Source organism: Pan paniscus, chromosome 1 (assembly GCF_029289425.2).
Source record: "Pan paniscus chromosome 1, NHGRI_mPanPan1-v2.0_pri, whole genome shotgun sequence".
In the NCBI taxonomy this organism is placed as follows: Eukaryota; Metazoa; Chordata; class Mammalia; order Primates; family Hominidae; genus Pan; species Pan paniscus.
The window spans coordinates 90,663,112-90,684,460 of record NC_073249.2 but is presented as its reverse complement, the minus strand read 5'-3'; the positions used below and the strand labels follow the sequence as shown (position 1 = coordinate 90,684,460).

Genomic DNA, 21,349 nt, shown 5'->3' with positions numbered 1-21,349 from the left:
GAGTTATTTCCTTGACATGAGATTGAGGGAGACATTGGTTCCCAAGGCCTGGGAGTTTGTTGGAAAATGCCTTTCAAGGGAGATTGCCTGGGGCCACGAATTGTTGCTGGACAGATAACTATGGGCTCTTGGGTAAGAGGAATCAGGGATGTTAGGGTTTAGGAAAATGATGAGAGTTAGCAATTATCCACTGGACAGGTGTCCCTGGGTACACTGTTGATAGGGGGACCCCAGGGCTTAAGGCCGGGGGCCACAAATTGTTGCTGGACAGATAACTATGGGCTCTTGGGTAAGAGGAATTAGGGATGTCAGTGTTTAGGAGAAGGCTGAGAGTTAGTAGTTATCCACTGGAGAGATGTCCCTGGGTACATGGTTGGTGGGGGACCCCAGGGCTTAAGGGGATCCCCAGTTGCCAAAGGATGGAGGGCGGAGCTGGAGGACCTCAGGCTAGTGGGCACGCCCTTGCCCAGGCCTGCAGTGGCCGCACTCGCCAGCTGGCCCATGGCCCTGTCCGACTCCCCTCCCTCCACCCCAAGCCTAAGAGGGGTGAGCGCAGGGTCCCACTGCTGAGCCAGCTCCCTCCCTCTGATCCACACCCGAGCCCGGCTGGCCGAGCTCCCGGGGGAGAGGGTGGAAGGCACCACGAAGGCAAGGAGGGGGTGTGGGAGGCGGGGGGTGTGGGGAATGCGGCAGCCTGGCCCCCCCGCGACCAGCCCAGCCCCCCGCCAAACCCCCTCCACCTCCAACCAAATGGTTTGCTCCGAGCGCCCTATTTAATCCCCGCGACTGCAGCAGCGCCGGCTCCCTCCCGGTCCCCACCTCGGCCCCGGGCTCCGAAGCGGCTCGGGGGCGCCCTTTCGGTCAACATCGTAGTCCACCCCCTCCCCATCCCCAGCCCCCGGGGATTCAGGCTCGCCAGCGCCCAGCCAGGGAGCCGGCCGGGAAGCGCGATGGGGGCCCCAGCCGCCTCGCTCCTGCTCCTGCTGTTCGCCTGCTGCTGGGCGCCCGGCGGGGCCAACCTCTCCCAGGACGGTGAGTGAGGGAGGGGGCGGCGCCTGGGGAGGTGGGGAGTGACCCGAGGCGGGGGCTGGGATCGGGAGTCTCGCGGAGGGAGCCTGTTGGCTTTGTTTGGAACCGGGGTTAAAGTCACCAGTCGCTGCTAATACCCTTGTGTCTGTCTCTGAGCATCCGTGTCTCTGTGGACTGTGGGTGTGCCGGTGTGTGCACCCTTCTGTGTACACCACTGAGCGTGTGTCTGCGTGTGCACCGGGGTTTGGCTCTCGGAGCTGATGTCCGTTAGGAGCAGCCCGGGGTCTGGACGTGTTGCTGTCCGTGTGCGCGCGCGTCTGTGTTGGTGTCTGGCTCTGCGTTTCTGTGTCAGTATCTGTGTGTATGTCTGTGTCAGTGTGTGTTGGGGGCGGAGTGAGATTTGTCGCTGTTTCAGTCAGGGCGTGTGTCGGGTGTTTGTGTATGTATGTCTGTAGGGGTTGGGTAGCCAGTGCAATCCCCCAAACTGCTGTATGCAAACATTTCTGCTCCCCCGCCCGTCCCCCACCACCCGCGGCGCAGCTCCGAGTGGGCAGAGAAGGGGGCCTGGGTGAGGCTGCTGAAGGGGGCGTGGGCAAAGAAGGGGGCCCTTATCCTTGGAGCAAAACAACAACACAGGGCGGAGGGGGCCCAGGATGGCAATATCCCTGGCAGTGGTAGAAGCTGGGAAAAGAAATCCGACAGGAGCAGAGGCGGGGTGGGGGTAGGGGGGAGCGCAAAAGAAAGAATCAAGATATTTGGGGAGGAGGATGCATGAGAAACTCAAAGCTTTCCTGGGCTAAGCACTGATTTTCCCAAATTTGGGATGGGGTAGCATACCTAGCCCCTTTGCCCCAGTCTGGAACTCAAACCTTCGCTGGTTCCTAATGGTAGAGAGATGAAGGAAGGGAGTCGGGGGAGAAAGGAGGCGGGGCCAGGGGTGAGGGGACTTAGGGAAGAGCCCCTCCCGCCCTGGGCCGGGCTATGTAGGTCAGCGCTGTGGGGGCACCTCAGCTTTCTTAAAGGCTACTAACGGTTAGTGGGATGGCAGAGGGGCAGCCTGTAGGGAAACCCGGAAGGGGTCCACAGCTCCGAGCCTCAGGTCCCTGAGGAGGGAGGGCAGGCTGTGAAGAGACTGAAGGAATGCATCCTCCTCTCCCTACCGCCCTGTCGGAAGAGGAGGAGGGCTGGGATGGAGGAAGGGGGAGAGGGAACAGGACCTCTGTGGAGCAAAGGGAAGTGGGGAGAGTGAAGGGGGAGGGTGGTGGCTATGCCCGGCCAGATGCCAACGAAAAACAGAAAGAACCGCAGGGGAGGAGAAAGGGGAGGTGGCTCCTGGGCGATGGACCCAGTGGCCAGCAGGGATGGGCACAGGGCGGGGCGGGGGTGGAGAGGGGAGGGGTTGAAACTGGGAAGGATGATGTAGAGAATTTCATCTGAGGAAAACAGGCGAAGAGCCAGGGTGCTGGAGGAATAATCGCTCCACCTCACCTGACCTCCCCCATCCCTGTCTCCATCGTGATAAAGGAGCTTCCCCTGGTATGGGGACCCTGGGGATCCCCTCCCTATAGTTGGCTGGCTGGCTTACTCCTTCTGCCCTCTACCCATCAAACTCCCCAAAGGGAGTTCCCGCCCTAGTCACCACAGAGACAGCAGCCTCTCCTTTCCCCTACGTGGAATCCCCTTCCCCAGAGGACTGCACTGATGACCCCACTCACTGAGGAGCTGAAGGGAGTCCTTGGGGAGTGCAGGCTAAGTGCACAACAGAGAGGCTGCTGGGTGTTTGTGCTTCATTAATGACCCTGCTACTAGGCCTTGACTTTCAACTTCAGCCCCTGGCCTTCCTAACCTGCTGAGTTTTATGACGAGAGGCAAATATGATCCAAACTGCAACTGTTCAGCAATGGGAACTGATGGTGCTAGGCTGGGCCCCAAAAAGAGAGAAAGACGTCATCCAGAAAGCTGTGAGCTCTTCTACTCTAAGATGTAAAAAAAAACTATAGACTAGAGTAAATCAGTATACTAGCCAAGTCTTTCTTCACCAACTACACTCTTCTTTCTTGGTCCTCAAACTGGGGGTTCAGCCCCTATTCAGGCTTAAAGTTGAGAGGAAGAGAAATGTTACATCCTCATATTTAGAAATATGCTTCAGAGCAGTGGCCTGAGAGAAACAGTGGAAAGCAGTAACTTCTGAATGGGGAATTTCTAGAGAAGAGGTGGGGAAGTGGGAGATGAATAGGAGGGGTCTGTTTCCAAAGAAGAGTCAAACCAAGCATCATTTTCCTTGAAGAGCATTATCTTTACAGATAATGGACATCTGTCTGGTGTGCAGTATCTCAGGACACACTGGTGCATGAGACATAACCACCATATCTTCTGTCTTAAATTAATTCTATCTTTTAGTTTCTGGATCTAAGAAGGCCAGTGCTGATGGTGGGAGGTAAATGCATAGATTTAATGCTCACGGACAGTAATCCTGAAGACTATTTTGCACACAATCATGGACATGTGTTTCGTACCCCTGAGTTGGCCTGGGGCCCCTAGGAAGAAAACTAGGCAATATGTATATGTATCTTAACTGGTAATGTTTGACCAAAACTATGAGAGATGTGGTGGGAAGGTTTAAGGACAAGATACTCTTATGGTGATGTTTGAATTGTCAAGAGTGTTGTGGTAGCATACCCATTCCCATTTAAAATAAGGAAAACAAACAATGTGCTGCTGGGGCATATCATTCCCTGGAGCACAGCATAAATTTTTTAAGCTTCATAAGGCTGAACAGGGATTGAGAGGGCAAGCAGCTGATAACTAAGACTGGCCATGAGTGTTGTGGCTAGAAGTTCAGGAACAGGTAAGACATTTAGAATGTTCCATCTGCCCTTCCTTCTCACATTTCCCCACTAGTTTTCACAGTGGTTGACAATTCTGGGTTTGGAGGACACAAGTCCTGTGAACTTAATGTGTCCTCTCTCTGGTGAGCAGCTCAATATTCAACACTGTGACCAGCTTTCTTGGGCTCTTCCTTCTGAAGTTATTTCCAGCACTCTGTGACTTGGCCTAGGGTAAAGATAGATAGACGGATAGCCTCTCTTTGTTTCAGATAAGGTTATAGCAATTTAACCTTGTACTGCACTGCCCCACACATGAACATCTATTTCTTCTCAATGACCTCTGTCCACTACCATTCATTCTACAGCCCCCTGGCCAGATGCCCAGTGAGGACATCATGCCCAATGTGCCACAGAAGTCCAGCAGGCATTCACTCCAGTGCTGTCCACAGATCTGTTTGGCAGATCAACTCCATCCAGTTTCTGTTCCTAGTTGCAGCTGTAACTGTTCTGTTTCTGTTCCTGTTCTCCTCCTAGTTGCAGCTGTAACTCTTGGGAAGGATATGCTCTCCTTTTAGACATGTGCATTTTCTGGCACAGAAAAGTTAAGACCATCACAGAGACACTTGCATAGCAGAGTTTAGTTAATTCCATGAAGAATCAGTGTGTTTCATGTAGGTCCTAATGTATGTAACGTCAACTGCCTACCCAGCAGTTATGCCATTCTATTCTAAGCTTCTCCATAGATCTGGATAGCACTGTTAGTTTTAATAGTTTCCTCTAGGGCAGCAGTTTTCTCATTTGTTTTTAAAACAAAGAAGTGAGACATTTTTAACAAATGAGGAAAACATATCAAAGGAGAATGCTGTTGTTGAAATAGTGAAGTAAGACCTATATCCCTTTTCCCTGTCTTACTGGCTTTTACACATTCTTATAATCCTTAACGAACTACCTGGGGTTCTACCACACAGTTCAAAATCCTCTGTCCTAGACTGATAGAATGAGCCAGCTTACTACCCTTAGGCTCTTTCTCTTTCCTCTTCCAACTGAAGAAGAAAGAAGGTCCAAATCTAATTGCAAGAGTGCCTTGTTGGAGATATTCACTATTCACTTGGAGAGAGTGACTCATAGTTCTGCAGCCATAAAATTCCACAGACAGCATTGCTTTGGCCTTCTGGTTACTTTGAAATAACAAACTGAGAGGTTGTGCCATTGCTCTGTAAATTCTTAGATTTGATTTTGGTACTTCTTGATGTTACTACTTTCTTGCAGTCCAAATAATATGTAAAACAGGATCAAAAGTTTATTTTCCTTAAATCACTTGGTAGGAAAAAATATCACCAGAGAAAGAAAACCCCTGGGGCTGTGACTAGTCTTATTCTTTGTTGTTTCCTACTCCAGTGGAACTGCATACTGGCTCAACAATCCCTTTTTTGTCATCTAATTCTCAGTAATGGAATTTTACCTAAGGATGGTGATCTAGGTTCCAGATTCTTGTTGAAAGCAAGCTGTGGATTGGACCAGCTCCTTACTGACTACTGAGTGAAAAATTCAAAGTTATTATAAAGTTTTGGTAATTATATTTTCTTTTATTTTTCATGTTAGAATGTAATGTTTCATGTTTAACACTGACTATAGGCCCATGTACTAGAACATTTTGTTTCCTGTATGGGGTCTTGTTTTAGAGGTCCACCCTTAATCTCTGAGAATAGCAATCCCCATGGAAATGCTTACAAAAGACAGAGAGAAACAAACCATCAGAAAAGGACCCTGGAGAAGCAAGCCATCAGAAAAAGATTCTGTTTCTAAGAACTTGCTCAGATTAAGTATAAACACTTCATGTCATCATAAAATGAAGAAGAACAAGTTTCCAGGACTAGAGACCTGTTTCTGCCTCTGGGATCAGCAGTAGTGATGATTTTTTACAAGGTCAGAACCAGCTGGTGCCCAGGGCTCCAATAACTACTCAAGTAAAAACCCAGTCCAATTCTGTTATATATGACAAGAAGATCCATCCCTTCTAGTACAGAGAAGTTGAGCTCTCAGGAGGCTTGAACGCATGAATCTGTTGAGATTTTTACACAATAGAAGCTAAGATGCTAAGAAGTAAAGGTACATATTCTTCACTGAAGCAGCAACTACTAAAGAATCATTTCTTTCTTTACCAAAATTTTCCTAAGCCTTAAGGCCGACATCAAATTCCTCAACTAACAGAGAAACTTCTAAATCCTGAGAACAATACTCTTCTTAAGAGGCATGATTCCATACCTCTCTTCTAGTGTGATTGTCTGAACTACTTACAGCAATTTTGGATACATTGGGACATTCTGAGTCTGATATGTCTCATACCCTACCTGACGAAAATACATATTTTGACTTTCTGGCGTCCTACTGTCTCTGAGGGGGCACAGGCTCTCTGTTCCCTCTTTAGAAGATAGGCCTAATTTTACTCATGATAAGTTGTAGCACATTAAAAGCCCCTCCATCACCACTAATATCTAGGTATTTAACATAATCACAGAGGATCATGTTGACAAACTGAGTCTGGTGGTGGTCCTCATTTTTCAGCACAGTCTCTTGACGGTGTATCAACCAGACAGGTTCAAATAAAGCACTTCAGGAGGCCTTATAGAGCAAGTGATGAGCGTAGAGTGATCCTAATAGAAGCCATGATGTCTGTTCTTTTAGTTCCTGTGCCTGAGAGCTGGCTGCCTTACCCCATGATCCCAGTTCCCCTGTTCTTTATGGAGCAAACAATTATACCTGTGCTTTGAGCTCTCCATGGTGCTAGCCCCTGACAGTGACACTCCAGGCTTTTCTTGTTGCTCTCCATGGTCCTGTTTTACCTCCAAGTTTCATAATCTCCTTATTCTCCACAGTGCAGTCCCCAGAACAGGGCTGGAATCTCCCTCCCTGCCACCACAAACACACACATGTTCTTGGTTATGCTCCCCGACCTGTTCCACCACAAACACATGACAAAACTCTGAGATATAGATCTAGGAAGTCCTCACAGCCATCTGATCAACTGCAGAAAGGGAACAGAAGGGCAAGCAATTCTTAGGTTAAAAAAGAAGTGCTAGAAGGTTTTTGTAAGATGCTCAGGAAATTGTGGCCTACAGTGACCTCAAATGGCCTCAAAAGAACTGAATGTTTTGTCATATCTGGATTCATAGATTAAAAATACAACTATATATAGTTCTGTTTTAGATTGAGATAGTATTGCTCTTATATGATAACCATATACAGTTGTACTTTGGTATCCATGAAGGATTGGTTCCAGGACCTCCCACAGATACTAAAATCTGCAGATGCACAAGTCCTTGATATCAAATGGAGTGGCATTTGCATATAACCTATGCACATTCTCCTGTATACTTCGTTATCTCTAGATTACTTATAATTCCATATACAATCTAAATGCTATGTAAATAGTTGTTTTACTGTATTGTTTAGGCAATAACGACAGGGGAAAAAGTCTATACAAGTTTAGTACTGGCACAGCTTTTAAAAATATTTTCAATCTGCAATTGATTGAATCTATGGAGGTGGAACCCATGTATATGCAGGATTGACTGTATACACTATAAGTGTGGAATGTAAAATGAATCCTACCCAGTTTATAAACATGTACCTCTTAATAGCACTCTGAGCATGACAACCAACTCTAACTTTCCTGTCATGGTGCCTTTTTACCCTTTTCCCTCAACCTTAGCAAAGACAATAAATAACAATGGGTTATCAGAATAGATAATGGAGGAATCCAGTAAATGAGAGGCATAGAAAACAAGTATCAAGTATACATCCATACCATCCTGAACGCACCGGATCTTGTCTGATCTCAGAAGCTAAGCAGGGTTAGGCCTGGTTAGTACATGTATAGGAGAAAACAAATATCAAAATCTTCACTTAACTTCCCCACCTTTATAACCACCTTGTACAAAACTAAATGGCTTTAAATATAACCATCTTCTCCCAGAGCACAGGTCCTTGGCCATATCTCAGTAGATGCATCTTTAAACTCTACTCTGCTATGCTTTAAGGGTATCTTCCAATAAGCTGATGATATCAAACGGCGTAGGGAGCTGAGAGTGCTCAGCCCCTGTCAGTCTTAGATTAGCCAGCCTGTTCTTCACATCACATCAGAACTACACAAGCTTCTCATCCCCTAAATGCTGATTTTCCCATGTCAATTTATGGATAAGAGTTAATATAATAGTTAATACTTATGAGTGACCTACAGCAGAGTCTAGTTGGAGAGGCAGGCTTCCAGGATGAATTTCCAGGACTCCTCTTTCATTTCTTCATTTGAAACAAGGAGAAACTTCATTCCTCAAGGACAGGTAATGAGAGTGATTTATCTCTATGAGCGAGGCTTCAGCAAGACAGAATTAGGGTTATAGTAACAGCTGGAGTGTCTCCCATCTACTCATCTTCCTAAGCCCCCTGTTCTCATGAAGAGCAGGCAGATTTCAGAAAGGACTCAAATACAGAAATCTCAACATATTTTTCAGCACGTATATCATTCTTTAATGTGAACTCTTACCCCTGGGATTCTTCAAGCTTCTCTTCTCTCTCTCTCTTTCTCTTGGAAGTCTCCAAGAGAACAATAAGAAAGCTAAATAACTTAAAGAACAAACTAAAATGTTGTCTTCTCTAAGGATTTATTTTCCCTTTCCCCAGCTAGACTTACACTAACTGTGTATTGATTGCTAATTATAAGCACCTTTGGCTCATTTACTTCTAGTTCAGGGTCAAGAAGGTCAGGTGCATCACCTTGCTCTAGGGAAAAAAAAGAAAAAGAAATGAAGGCTGATGTCTCAGGCACTCATCGGTAGGCTAGCCATTATTCATTTCTCCCCTTTCTTCATATACTCCCAAATACTGGCAAGGTAGGATGAAGAACTAGTACTTCTGACACCAGATTTTATTGGAAATATGCAGATTCTTGTTTCATATTTTACTTTTACCCTTCTATGACCTGGCGCTTTGCTTCCAATTCTGATTTCAGTAAGTACATCAATGACAGGTAACTTGGAACTCAGCATAGCGGTCAGTCAGTCTGAAGAGCCTGGAGCTGAGTTCTTGAGTTATTATAAAATGAGAAGCCAGTTTTACCATCTGCTCCTAATCATTTTTTTTTTTTTTTTGCCCAGCAAATGCAAAAATTACAGTGAAACAATTGCACTCACTAGTTCTTGCTGTAGTTCTTAAGGATGAGATCTTTCCAAATACATATTATATGTTTCTTCCCATAACTTTTATCTGCTAATCTCACACAAATATAAAAATTACCACCACTAAGCCCCTGAGCCTCCCATATTTTCATTTATCCTCAATTGCCACTTAATGCCAACTCTTTTCTGGTTTCCAAGCCCTGGAGTCCAATGTCAGTGACAGATGGACTGAGCCTCAGCCCTGGAGAGGAGAGGATTCTGGCCCTCTCCTGGGGAGTTTGAGCAGAAGAGAGAGCCTGAATTCTGCTTTGGGGAGAATCTCTGAGTTTAAGCCATATGGTATTCTGGAAGTAAGGGGTTCTGATTAATATGGGCATGTGAAAAGGGCTCTGTATCTGGGTCATAATAAAATCTGTGTGTTCATGTCAGAAAAAAATCCCAGAAATATGATTAGTGAGAATCAGAGTGTCTTGTGTGTGTGTATTGAGGGGCACATGTCAAAATATGCATCTATCTTAGGGAACAAAAATGCGTGTTTGCCCCCATCAAATAAGAGACACTCAATGGAGATTTAAGAAGAGAGATAAGAGTTCTTTATGTCAGAACAATATTATTTTCCATTTCGGGGACTGTGAGATCTGTGGACTTGGGAGAATGTATCTATTTCACAGAAGAGTGAAATTCTCACAAAGTGAGGCTAATGCGAACAATGTACCGCAATTTTAAAAATACAGATTTTTTTTAAGTGATTAGAGTGCAGGGAGACTAAATAGCAATTAGGATTGGGGGAATCAGTGAAACTAGAGTAGTGTGGGTGTGTAGAGCAGAACACATTTTTCTTCATGTAATGCTCCTAACCATTGCCCTGAACCTGTCATCCACACCCAGACTCTGATCATCCAGTGAAGGGAAACAGTAAAAACAAGTCAGGAAAATCAGAACCAGCAGAGATGAGTGATTTCTTGCTTGACTTCTAACAAATTAGACTTTTCCACAGCATTGTTATCCCACCACACCAAGCCATCAGCCTGTAATATCTAAAGTGCAACATAAGGAGCATAGGAGAGTAAGACAGAGCCCACTGAGAAAGGGAATTCATCCATGCCCTCAGACAGGTATTGGGGCACTGGGATAGGTACTGCAGAGTATGAGCAAGTTGTTGTAACCTGGGCTGAGATTTTTCATCTCCAGAGAATATATTCTTTACTTCTGATTTTCTGGGATTTCTGGCCCATTCCCAGTCTCTATTTTCCCATACCCTTCCAATGAGCTAAATTGAATTCTGCGTTTGACTCTGTTATGTTTCCTTTCTCAAGTACTTTCCTAAGATGAGGAACTTTTTCCCCCCAGTTTTATTACATATGTGTGAAAACAGCAAGATAAATTGAGGGAAAGGGTATAAAATCCCTCTACTTAGTTTAAGAGGACAACTAAGAGTTCAAAGTCTGACCTCCTGCCTGTATTGCATTAGAATGCAGATTTCACGTCATACCTGTCCGTATGTCTAAAGTGTTTGATCATAGTGAGAAGGGAATGAGGAGATGGGATAAACAGACACTCCTAAAATGGCTCAGGGCTGTTATCATCCTGTCTTCAGGGGCCTACTCCAAAACAACTGAAGACAGTCAGTACCTGCACAGAATCTGTGCTCTAGAGGTCCTCACTGAGCCCTCCCCCATGCTCAGTTTCACCTCACCCTCTCATCCTCTTAGGGCAGAACACTAGATGCTTGTCTAGAGCACACAGCCCAGTCCCAGAAGGAAGCAGCTAAGGCAAGGAAGAGACTCTTTTGGGATCAAATCCCCTCCCTTTTTGTCTCTCAACTGCAGTTCTCCTTGCTACAACTCAGTATTGGCTACAGAGGGGCTTGTTTTGGTTGGGGGCCAGCCCAGGGCTCCCTCCTGGTGCTAATGCACCAAGAACACTGACTCAATAGCAAATCAAAGCAACAGCTGTCCCCACCTCCTTCCCTGCCACCCACTTCCCAGTCTCTGCTCCTCGGAATCTTAACTAAGTCTCTGAAGGCCCCCCTCAGCCTACCACAAGCCCACTTCTGCCTCCAGATTTTTTCTCTCTCCAGCTCAAGAATAGGACATGTTCCTCTGCTTTTTTTCTTCTCTTCTCTTCTGGCCCCTGTCTCCTGCTTCACAATCAGGTTAGCATTCCCTCAGCTCTTCACCTTGCAAATGCCAGCAAGCACACACACACACACACACACACACAAATGCACACACACATGCGACCTGTCCTCACAGTCACCCTTTTTAGCTCCAAAGGGCATGGCAGTGACTTCTGCCCAATGGCCTCTTCTTCTGTGTGAACTGGAACCTGCCGGTAAAGCCCTGAAGTGTAAGAAGATGCCATCCGCCCCATCTTCGGGGACTCCCTCTTCATCATAACCAAACTTCTCCAACCTACTGGGCATTTAGTAGACTTACTTCTCTTAAGGTCCACGGTCTTGGAGTTCCTCAGTATCATGCACAGGAGATGAGGCATAGGAAGAGTGGGTGTCAGTGGAAATATAATCACACTTAGTGTCAAATTAACCACTGAATTAGCCAGTCCACAAGGACTGCTATAAACTATCAATGAGTACAGGTCTCACTCACTGCCTGTGTGACCATGCTCAAGTTCCTAAACATCTCTGAGCCTTGGTTCCTCATCTTTAAAATAAGAGGATTGGGCCAGATGATACTTAATATCTTGTCAACTATAAAAATCTACACTTCTAAGAATCATAGAGGGGAGAATATTTTGGGCAGAATTAGGTGCAACAGAAAGAAAAAAGGAATTACTGAACTTGGACAATAGAGAGTCAGAAAGGGCATTAGTTCCATCCTTCTGTAAAATCAAAAGGATCTTAGAAATAACCACCTCTGACCCTTAGGATTCAGTAGGCTATGACCAGATACGCAAGTTAGCTGCAAGGTTTTAGGAACTATGTAAAATATATGTATTCATAATACCTTAAAGTTTGGATAGGGGAAAACATTTGAATTTTCTCTTAAACTTTGGATATTAAAAAATGTTAAGAATAATTGTTTTTCAGTGAGAACCAAGGGTTAACTCTAAGATAAGCTTTTCATTTTAACCCCACCTTAACACCCACCACAGGCAAGCTAGCTAACTATCTCAAAGATTCCATCCTCATTCAGCCTGGAAAAGCCTAGCCACACACCATTCCCAAAGCAGAAAACAAAAGCCTTTCATTTTTAACCTGCTTAGGATGGAACCAAAAGATGTCTGCCAAGGTGTAATAATAAACCTGTTTGAGCCCAGATTGGGTACAGGTTCCTTCCAAATCTAAATCTCTTAGATAATCTAATAGTGTAGGACCCCTGGGTCCATAAATCCTGGATCTCTGGCCCAGGCTTTACCAAGCTAAGCAGCTAATACACATGTTAGGACTTCTTATAGTGAAGATTCTGTTCTCCATTCCTATTGACCATCTATCTTCACTCATATCCTGTATGCCTCCTAGGAGAGTAAAGCAAAGCTGGGACAGAGTAGTTTATCAAGAGGCTGCTTGATAAACAAGACTATAGGAGGAAAAACCAGACAGCAACAGAAATAATAGAGGGAGGAAACAAGGAGGAGCAAGGTCTCAGTAGCCCAGCCAGAAAGAGGGTGGATGGGGCAGTGAGGTGGAGAGAAGGCCTAGATCAGGGAGGTAGGCAGCTGAAGCGTGACTGAGCTCTGAAGTTCCAAAGTGGATGTGAGCTGGAGTGCATTGGAGCTAAGGAAAGGAGATCCTTTAGGAGACTGCTGCTTGTGAGGGGACAAGAGGCCTTTCCCTGAGGAGCAACGAAAAAGGAAAAAATAGTATCTGAAAAGAAAGAGGGTACCAGATGACAGAATAACTCCCACCCCGTATGGCTCAGCTTCTATTTGACTGCACTATTATATCGTGGCCATTAGGGAATTAGGAATTTAATGGGGGACAGACAGAGCTAGAAAGGAATGGAGGGCAGGAAGTAAGAGAATATTTTGACATTCAGTCAAAGTCTTAGATTAGGAAATTACAAAGTGACTTCAGTAGATGTGACATCGCTGCTGGCTGCCCAAGAACAACCGAAGGAAGTTAACTGTACAGAGTTCCTTCTGACCAGCGTTTTGTGCTCTAAAGTCAAAGCAACTCCCCCAAATTTTGAAGTTCTCAGCTAAATAAGAATTCAGATAGAAGTGGTCTGATTTCTTCCAAATGCACAACCAAATATTCACTGTCAAAGAAAACTGTCACTCTGAGCATAAAGAAAAGCTCCAGGGGCTGAGTTCTAATCCTGATTTTGCTATGGCCAGTCTCTTGTGCATGTGATCCAACTGTACATAGAATTCACTAAGAAGCTGGGGTTAGGGAAAAATGAGAATGACATAATCTGGACAAGGAGCCCAGCAATGGATGTAGATAAACCATTCTAAAAGTGGGTCCCTTCAGTATTCTGGGCCGCAGCCCCCAATATGTTTTTCCCTTGGAGATAACACTCCTCCACCCACCTGTCATGGTAGTCGTGAGGAATAACAAGTAGGCTGGGATGAACAGTATTTTTAACTCTGGAGTTAGAGAAATGCTGAGTCATCATCATCATCATCACCATCATCATCAACTCCTACTCAGGGAGCTTTTTTTTTCTACAGTCAGGGAAGTGGGACTCTGGACTCAAGCACTGGCAAGGCCAGCAGCAGTTATTCAGGAGAGCTCTGTCCTCCTGTTCCACCATCTGACCTGTGCACCTGTGACCCTGTTTATGGCTGTAAAGCCAATATGTTATAGGTCCCCAAAACAGACATGGCAGGGACAATATATAAACCAAGCAATCTGGGGTTATACTGGCAGACTTTCATAGACTTTCCACTAAAGTTACTTAAATTCAAGACAATACATTTTTATTTATTTGAGTTACTCATTTATTTATTCAATAAATATTTATTGAGCACTTATTATGTGTGAGACTCTGTGCTATGAGTGAAAAACTGAATAACAGGTGCTTTAAAGAAGCACATTAGTAATTCTCCAATTCCCACCTCTGCCACTCTTAATATGAACAATCAATAAGAAGAAAATCAGTGGGTGAAAGGGCTACTTTGTCCTTTAAAATGCTGGAAATCCTAAAGATACTAGAACCCATGAGCAAATAAACCAAGAGTTAAGAAACCTCCAAAGCAATTCAGAACAGACAAGAAGATAATTCTTTAGTTTTCAGCCTAGCTGCCAGAGTGCTATGAAAACACAAGGAGATTTTTTTTTTAACTAGACATGCCATTTGCTTGGTTATCTGAAGAGTCCCACATGTTAAGGCACTTAGGGGTCCGTGAAATATTTCCAAAGGCATAGGTACAGGCACATTAAGGCATCCAAGTAAAAATGTACATTCAATGGGTACAAACCACAGGACCGTCAACACCACAGGTGCGCATTTCCAATTTGCTATACTGTCGTTTTCATCATACTGCAGGTGAATGTTGTAAATATTGTTTAGGTGAGTCACCCCTGGCCACAATGCAACAAGGAATCTTTCCCAGTTTACGCTCTACCCTACCACCACACACACAAAATACACGCTTCTGCAGAGGGGGACAGTGTAGTAAAGATGTGCAGAAAGCCTGGGCTTTGTGGTTAGAGAGGTCTAAGTTTAAAGTCCATCCTATCCCAGTACTTATTAGATACATCATAAGGACAAGTTTCTTAACTCGGCTTTAACGTGTGTGTAATAATATCTAGCTATTAAAAGGTTGTTCAGGAATAATGAATATACAGCAACTAATTTGGATCCTGACATATAGAAACTGTTGATAAATACCAATTTCTTCTGTCTTATAGTTTTCTGGGTAGTCTACCATCTCCCTTGGCCTGTTTCTTCATCTCCTGTTTGGTTTGCTATTTCCTCTCTACCGGCAGATTTTGAACCTAACTCTTACAGTAGAAGATGCTTAGTATCTGATTCATTTAATAAAGAAATATTTATTAAGCACCTTCTATAAGCAATATGCTATATTAGGGCCAATACTGGATGCAAAATGCATCAGACCCTACCTATGGAATCGTTATAATTTGGGAGGAAAGTCAAACTTGCAGTACAAAGTAGAAAGAAATGCATAATTTAAGAAAAAGCAGATAAAGTGTGTAACTCAGAGAAATGGGGAATTATTTCAATCTGGGACAATCAGGGAAGACTTCTGGAAAGATATGCCACAAAATGTAGGCTTTATTCATAGATAAAGTTTAGACATGTGAAGATGGGTGAAGGGCATTATCAGCAAAGTTATTGCAGGCAAAGGAACGGATGCAGAAAAACAAAGCGTTCATAGAGAGAATTCCAAAAGGCTTCACATGCCTGGAATGCAGGGTGAGTGGAGTAGAGAAAACACAAAACTGAAAGGAAGCTCGGCATCAGACTGTACAGGACCTTGAAGGCTAGGCTGACAACTCTGGGTATTATCTGCAGAGTGGAGAGTCAGTGATGGTTTCTAAGCAGGGAAAGAATATGACCAATATGACTGAAGCTCTCTTCATCTGTTCTTCTACCTGAGCAACCTGGGCCTTCTCTCACTAATGGTTGTATGGTCTCAATGACAGAAGCTCCTTCCAAGCTCCTATTTCCACTTCAAATTCCATACCACCCATTCAGAGTACTCCTAAGTTTTCCTTTCCAGTCTGCATTCATTGAGAGAATTCATGCTGATGTCATAAATGACTGACACAATCTGAATCCAAAGAAGGTACAAGTCTTTCACAACCCAGGTTATAATTTCTGCTACTTATCCATGTTTCTGTTGATAGCATTATAATCACTCATCCACTCCCTGGGGAGTGGCCATTCGGAATTTATTATACAGGCTTACAATTTTATAAAATGACAGGATAACTTTCAAGCGTATTAAGAGACAGTTCTCAAGAGAAGACATGAGATTATAAGTGCATTTCAAACTTAGAGGGAGAAATGTCACCCCTGGGGGAAGAAAAAAAAGCCACCTCTTACACAGCTTCTTAAGACACCACAAACCAGAGTGAGTGCTCTGTAAACCCATAGAGGCAATACATCATGTACATCCCAAATATGACATTTATTGGAGATTATTTGGTTATCAGTCCTCTGATCTGAACAATTCAGTTTGGTTTGAATGATCTACATCACAATTTCACTTATTCATCCTATGCAGAAAAAAGATGCCTGTGAAATGCAGGAGGAGGGGAGGGATGAAAGAAATATGAGCAAGGAGAAAAGCAACTGAGGAGGATGCAGAAAAAAGCACAGATGAAAGAAGAAGCAGGAGAGTGAAGACTAAGCCCATGCTGTTGGACAGAATACATGCTCTGCCTGATTAACAATATACATAGCACAGTGCCAAGTGTGGCTGAATGAATTACCAGAGCCAATTAAATGTACCGAGAGCCCACTATGGGCTAAGTGCTAAAGATACAACGATGAATAACTTAAGGCTCCTGCTCTTAACCAGCTCAAAGTTTAGATGAGGAGACTGATAACTAAACAAGTAAATCACACTGGAATGCCATAAGAAACACAGAATGTCAAAAAAGCCCCCAAAGCACCATCAGAGGCAGAAAGGTATGCTATTTATGTGCCTTTAGGTAAGTAATTGAACCTCATTGTAAAAAGCAGTTCTATCTGGCTGCCTATCTCTTGAGTTTGTTTTGAGATTAAATGAATTCGTGGTTGAAAATCCACTCTGCAAACTGAAAGTCCTATATTATGGTATGAGACGGCTGTTTCCTCCACTCATTTGAGCAAAGGCCTGTTTAGTACTCACTGTGCACTGGATACCAATACCGAGGGGCTGAGTGTGAGTCCTCTCTGTCTTCTCCCTGTCCCTCTGCCGTCCCACACCTTGGCACAACCAATTTGGTTCCCTACTGTGTGTTGACGTTGACACAGTGCACCCACGAACACACAACCGGAAAAACAATATGAGCACTCACCACCTTCAGGTTGCCTCCATCCTCCATGTGCACAGAAGGTAGTAGGGTGGGTGTGGGGCACTCAGGGAGAGCCCCTGCTGGATGTGACAGTCCTGGCCCTCTCCCCAGCCCCCTTTCCTTCTCTCATTCTCATCCTGCTTGCCTCTCTTTTATCGACAGCTCCCTTTCCCGCCTTTCCTGCCTACTTCTCTCTATTTGTGACTGTTTTTCTCTGTTTTCTCCGCTTTACTCCTTCTCAGCATTTGAGCATTAGCGCTTCTCCCATTTAAGAACAGAGTAATTCCTAAAATCTCCTGGAAGCTGTCTGTGAGGAGCAGAGAACAGGGGAGGTGCCTCCATGGAGGCCAGGGAACCTCCGCAGCTGTCTCAGAGCCCCATTCCCATGCTAGGACTCTCTAACGCTGCCTGCTTCCTGCCTGACTCCCTCCCCTCTCCGGCCTCCCATTCTCTCCCTTCCCTCTCCACCCCTCTTTCTCCTGTACCCCTCCTCTTCTCCCTCCCCTCTCCCCTCTCCTCTCGCCCCTCGCCTCCCTTTCCCTTTGCTTCTGATTAGGCAATTCTCTCCCTAGTCCTGTCCTTTTCTTCCTCAGGGACCCTAAGCCCACGTCCCACTTTTCTTTGTAATCTCGACCTCCCGGCCCCCGCGCGCCCTCTCTCGGTCCTAGCGCCCCTTTCTCCCCTCTCCTCTCCCACCTGCCTCTCCCCAGCTGGCTCTGAGTCGCGCTGGGACGACTGGCGAAGTTCACCCGGGACTCCAAAGCCCGGACACGTAGCAGCTCTGGGCTCTGCTCAGCAGCGGATGAGCTCACTGAATTTTGCGCACTTGATTGGCTACTTCGGGGCGCTGCGGCGGGAGACCCTGAAAAGATTTGCAAGGCCGGTTTCTTTGTCCCTCCGCCTCTTCAGGTTGGGCTAGGGACTTAGGCCATTGGGTATTTCTTGGAAATGGAATTCCAGTAACCAAGAAAGGAATAGGCAGACAGGTAGGGGTAAGGTAGGTGCCAAAGGGAGCGTGGAATTGATTTAAAATTGTCTGCAGGGGAATGTAGGAAGTAAGTTTCTTGGTTTCCTTAGTTTTCCTTGCAATACCTCAAGAAAGGCGTTAGGAGCCACCTTATAGGAAGAGAGGTGAGGAGGTGACGCAGGCCCTGGAAAAGGGGTTTGTTGTCCCAGAGGAAGGAGCAGACTCAGTCATTTAGAGGGGCTAAGGGTAGAGTAGGAAAAAAAGATAATTTGAGTAGCCCATAGAAGGTAGCAATCTGGGAAGACATGGTATAACTTTCAGCCCTAACCGTGATCTGTTTCTTCAATGGTGGGAGTCTCACATTGAAACAAATAGAGCTTTGTATTTAAAATCAGGCATTGAATTTCTAGTCTTCATCTATTTGTATGACCCTGGGCGAGTCATTTCATTCTATTTCCACTCTGCAAAATAGGAATGATAATGTCCTTGTACTTATTTTACAGGTTTATTAAGAGGGTTACATGTGAAAGTATTTTCTAATTATTAAATGTGTAGTAATTTTAGTGAATCATATGGTGGAGCAGAAAGAATTCTGGATAAGGAATGAGAAATCTTTGGTGGTCTTTCATTTTTCTATAGTGAACTTCACCAAGTCACTTTTAACCTTTAAGGGTTTCATTGTCGTCATCTGCGAAGTGGGAGAACTAGACTGGATGAACTCTTAAGATCTCTTTGGCGCTAACATTCTATGACTGACTGATAAAAGTTAGCATCCTCCTTTAATTCACCCCTTCAGAGAAAAAGTCACTTCCTTTTTCAGAACTCTAGTTAATTTCTCCCCTTGGTAAGAACCCTACCTTCTCTTAGGTATCCTGGTGAACCTATTTTTCACAGGGACCTAGCCTTTCCCACGTGCCCAGCAATGAAAGTAGAGCCCCACACTGTAGCAGGATACATGTAGGGCTCATGCTTGATGGAGATTCTCTCCCCAGGCTACTGGCAGGAGCAGGATTTGGAGCTGGGAACTCTGGCTCCACTCGACGAGGCCATCAGCTCCACAGTCTGGAGCAGCCCTGACATGCTGGCCAGTCAAGGTGAGAATCCAGGCCCCCTCATCTCAATGTCCCTCAGTTCCCTCACTCATCCTCACATCCTCTCCCACTCATGTTGCCTTCACCACATGTTCTCACTCCTCTCATTACCACACAGCACTTTCTCCTTTCCATCTGACATTTTAGTTCTTAGTCTGCACCACCAAATTCTGTTGCACCTACTCCTTCTTCCCTTACTCCAGTACAGAGACCTCTGTACACCCTACACTTCTTTCCAAAAATAAAATGATTCCAGGGGAATATATTACTCAGAATAAAGAGGTTCTGGAAAGACACAATCAGGTAGAATTCTTCAAAGGGAACCAGGGACAAAGGGATGACTGGTCAAAAATTGGCACGTGGCTATGGTAAATGCAAGGTTTCTCAAACCATTTGAGAGGTTTTAGGAATATATCACTTTCAGCTTTACTCAGCCAGCTCATTCCCTGGTACACTAATCTCAAAATCATAGTTTTAATGCTCAATTTAGATGATGACTTGAGAAGCATTTCAATGTAAAGGGCACCGTATTGAAAGACACAGGAACAGAGTTCTAGTTCTAACTCAGATTAGTGCAGTGAGCTTAGGCAATCATTGCATCTCCATTGCCTCATTGCCTACATTTGTAAAATGAGGGATTCCATGATCCCAAAGATCTCACTCAGTTCTACTAATTTTTACAATTCTTAATGCTGAAACTAACCACCAGGCTTGTGCTCCAATTTGGGAACAGTCACCCTGAACAGTCGATGCTATCAGTCATTAGCATCAACTCCAGCACACACATCTTCATTCCTCAGGGCCTCTGCTCTGCTGGGAGCACCCATTGGCTATTTCTTGGAAATGGAATTCCAGTAACCAAGAAAGGAATAAGCAGACAGGCAGGGGTAAGGTAGGTGCCAAAGGGAGCATGGAATTGTTTTAAAGTTCTCTACAGGGGAATGTAGGAAATAAGTTTCTTGGTTTCCTATTCAGACATAAGCAATGATGGTGAAACAATTTAGTGTCAAAGAACAGATTTTTGTGGATGCATTAGAATCAGACCTGGAAGGTGTTGTCTATTTTAGATTTGTTCGGTGGGGATCAGTGCTACTGAGTCACAGAGAGTCAGTTCTGAAGATGAGGGAATCAGTACAGGAAGTCAGAATCCATGCTGTGGGGAACAAGGAACAACAGGAATAGTGTCATGGAGCCTGAGGGGCTCCCCGGTAGGCGTGACCAGAAGGCACAGTTGAGATTCAAATGCCTCATCCATAAGATACCTTCCTAGTCCTTTTTGTTTTGTTTTGTTTTGTTTAACTTGACTAAGGAGAGAAGGATTAGAAAGCATGTTTTCATCACATTGAAGAGAAAACCTTAATCCTTCCCTCTTTAAAATGACAGCATCAGGATGGTGATTTGGGTTGTGTGTTGGGAGGCGGGTAACACTAATACCATGGGGAATATGCTAAGGGCCTTGACTGAAGGGAAGTTATTGTTAGACGAATTGAAATGTATGTAAAAATGTTTCACTTTTTAAAATATTTTGTTTGTTTTGCAGTTTTCTACCAGCTACCTCTTGTGTAAATGAATGTGCAATCCAAGAGCTGGTTTAGCCTTTTCCCCATTTTAGTTTTAGGATTATTAGTCACAACTGCTTCTCCTGTTCTTGTTCTTATATGTAGGTGGTGGCAGGAAGGCAAAATGTAGAACAACAGATATGTATGTGTGTTTTCAGAGGTAAATGGTAGAACCATATCAGAAAAGACACACGTGGAGTGGTATGTGCAGATTTGGGGTGCCTTTACTCCTCTAAATGTTCGTGGCCCTGTCAGTTCATTCAGGAAACATTTAACAAGTGACTATTTGTTTTTCTGTGTATTCAAAGTAAGTAAAACTAAGATCTGTCTTTCCCTCCACCGCCACCACCACCTCTTTTCCTTCCCCCATGAAACCTTACGGGTACACAGAGACCTTGTGTACACAAGGGCCTTGGATGGTCTGAACTAGATGAGGTGTACTTTGGCTCAGAAATGGGAGGAGGGGCTAGGGGTCCTCAGGAAACTAACACTCTTCTACTCCTGCAGACAGCCAGCCCTGGACATCTGATGAAACAGTGGTGGCTGGTGGCACCGTGGTGCTCAAGTGCCAAGTGAAAGATCACGAGGACTCATCCCTGCAATGGTCTAACCCTGCTCAGCAGACTCTCTACTTTGGGGAGAAGAGAGGTAGTATCTCATGAGTTATCTTTCTCCGTGAAAACCATGGGCTAGAGAAGGGGACTGCAGACACCGAGGGGAACTGTTCCTGTCATCCAGAGGCTGAGAAACATGGTGGTCTGCTGTTTG

The 21,349-nt window shown here is 44.8% G+C and overlaps 2 protein-coding genes across 4 annotated transcripts in view; one reads left to right on the top strand and one right to left on the bottom strand.

Annotated features, from left to right (window-relative positions):
• The window catches only part of AIM2 (absent in melanoma 2), a 110,045-nt gene extending 108,620 nt beyond the window's left edge, over positions 1-1,425 (bottom strand). For both annotated transcript variants that reach the window (XM_055112817.2, XM_055112813.2), the window contains exon 1: positions 1,167-1,425. The gene's annotated coding sequence lies outside the window, so the exon portion shown is untranslated. The remainder of the gene's footprint in view (positions 1-1,166) is intronic.
• The window catches only part of CADM3 (cell adhesion molecule 3), a 29,667-nt gene continuing 9,061 nt past the window's right edge, over positions 744-21,349 (top strand). The window contains exons 1-3 of one of the 2 annotated variants that reach the window (XM_003820977.7): positions 758-1,032; positions 18,924-19,025; positions 21,089-21,229. In XM_003820977.7, coding sequence (XP_003821025.1) covers positions 951-1,032; positions 18,924-19,025; positions 21,089-21,229 — 325 coding nt within the window. In that variant the 5' untranslated portion in view covers positions 758-950. Of the gene's footprint in view, positions 1,033-18,923; positions 19,026-21,088; positions 21,230-21,349 lie in introns of both variants that reach the window. The other variant, XM_003820976.7, reaches the window with a different exon arrangement.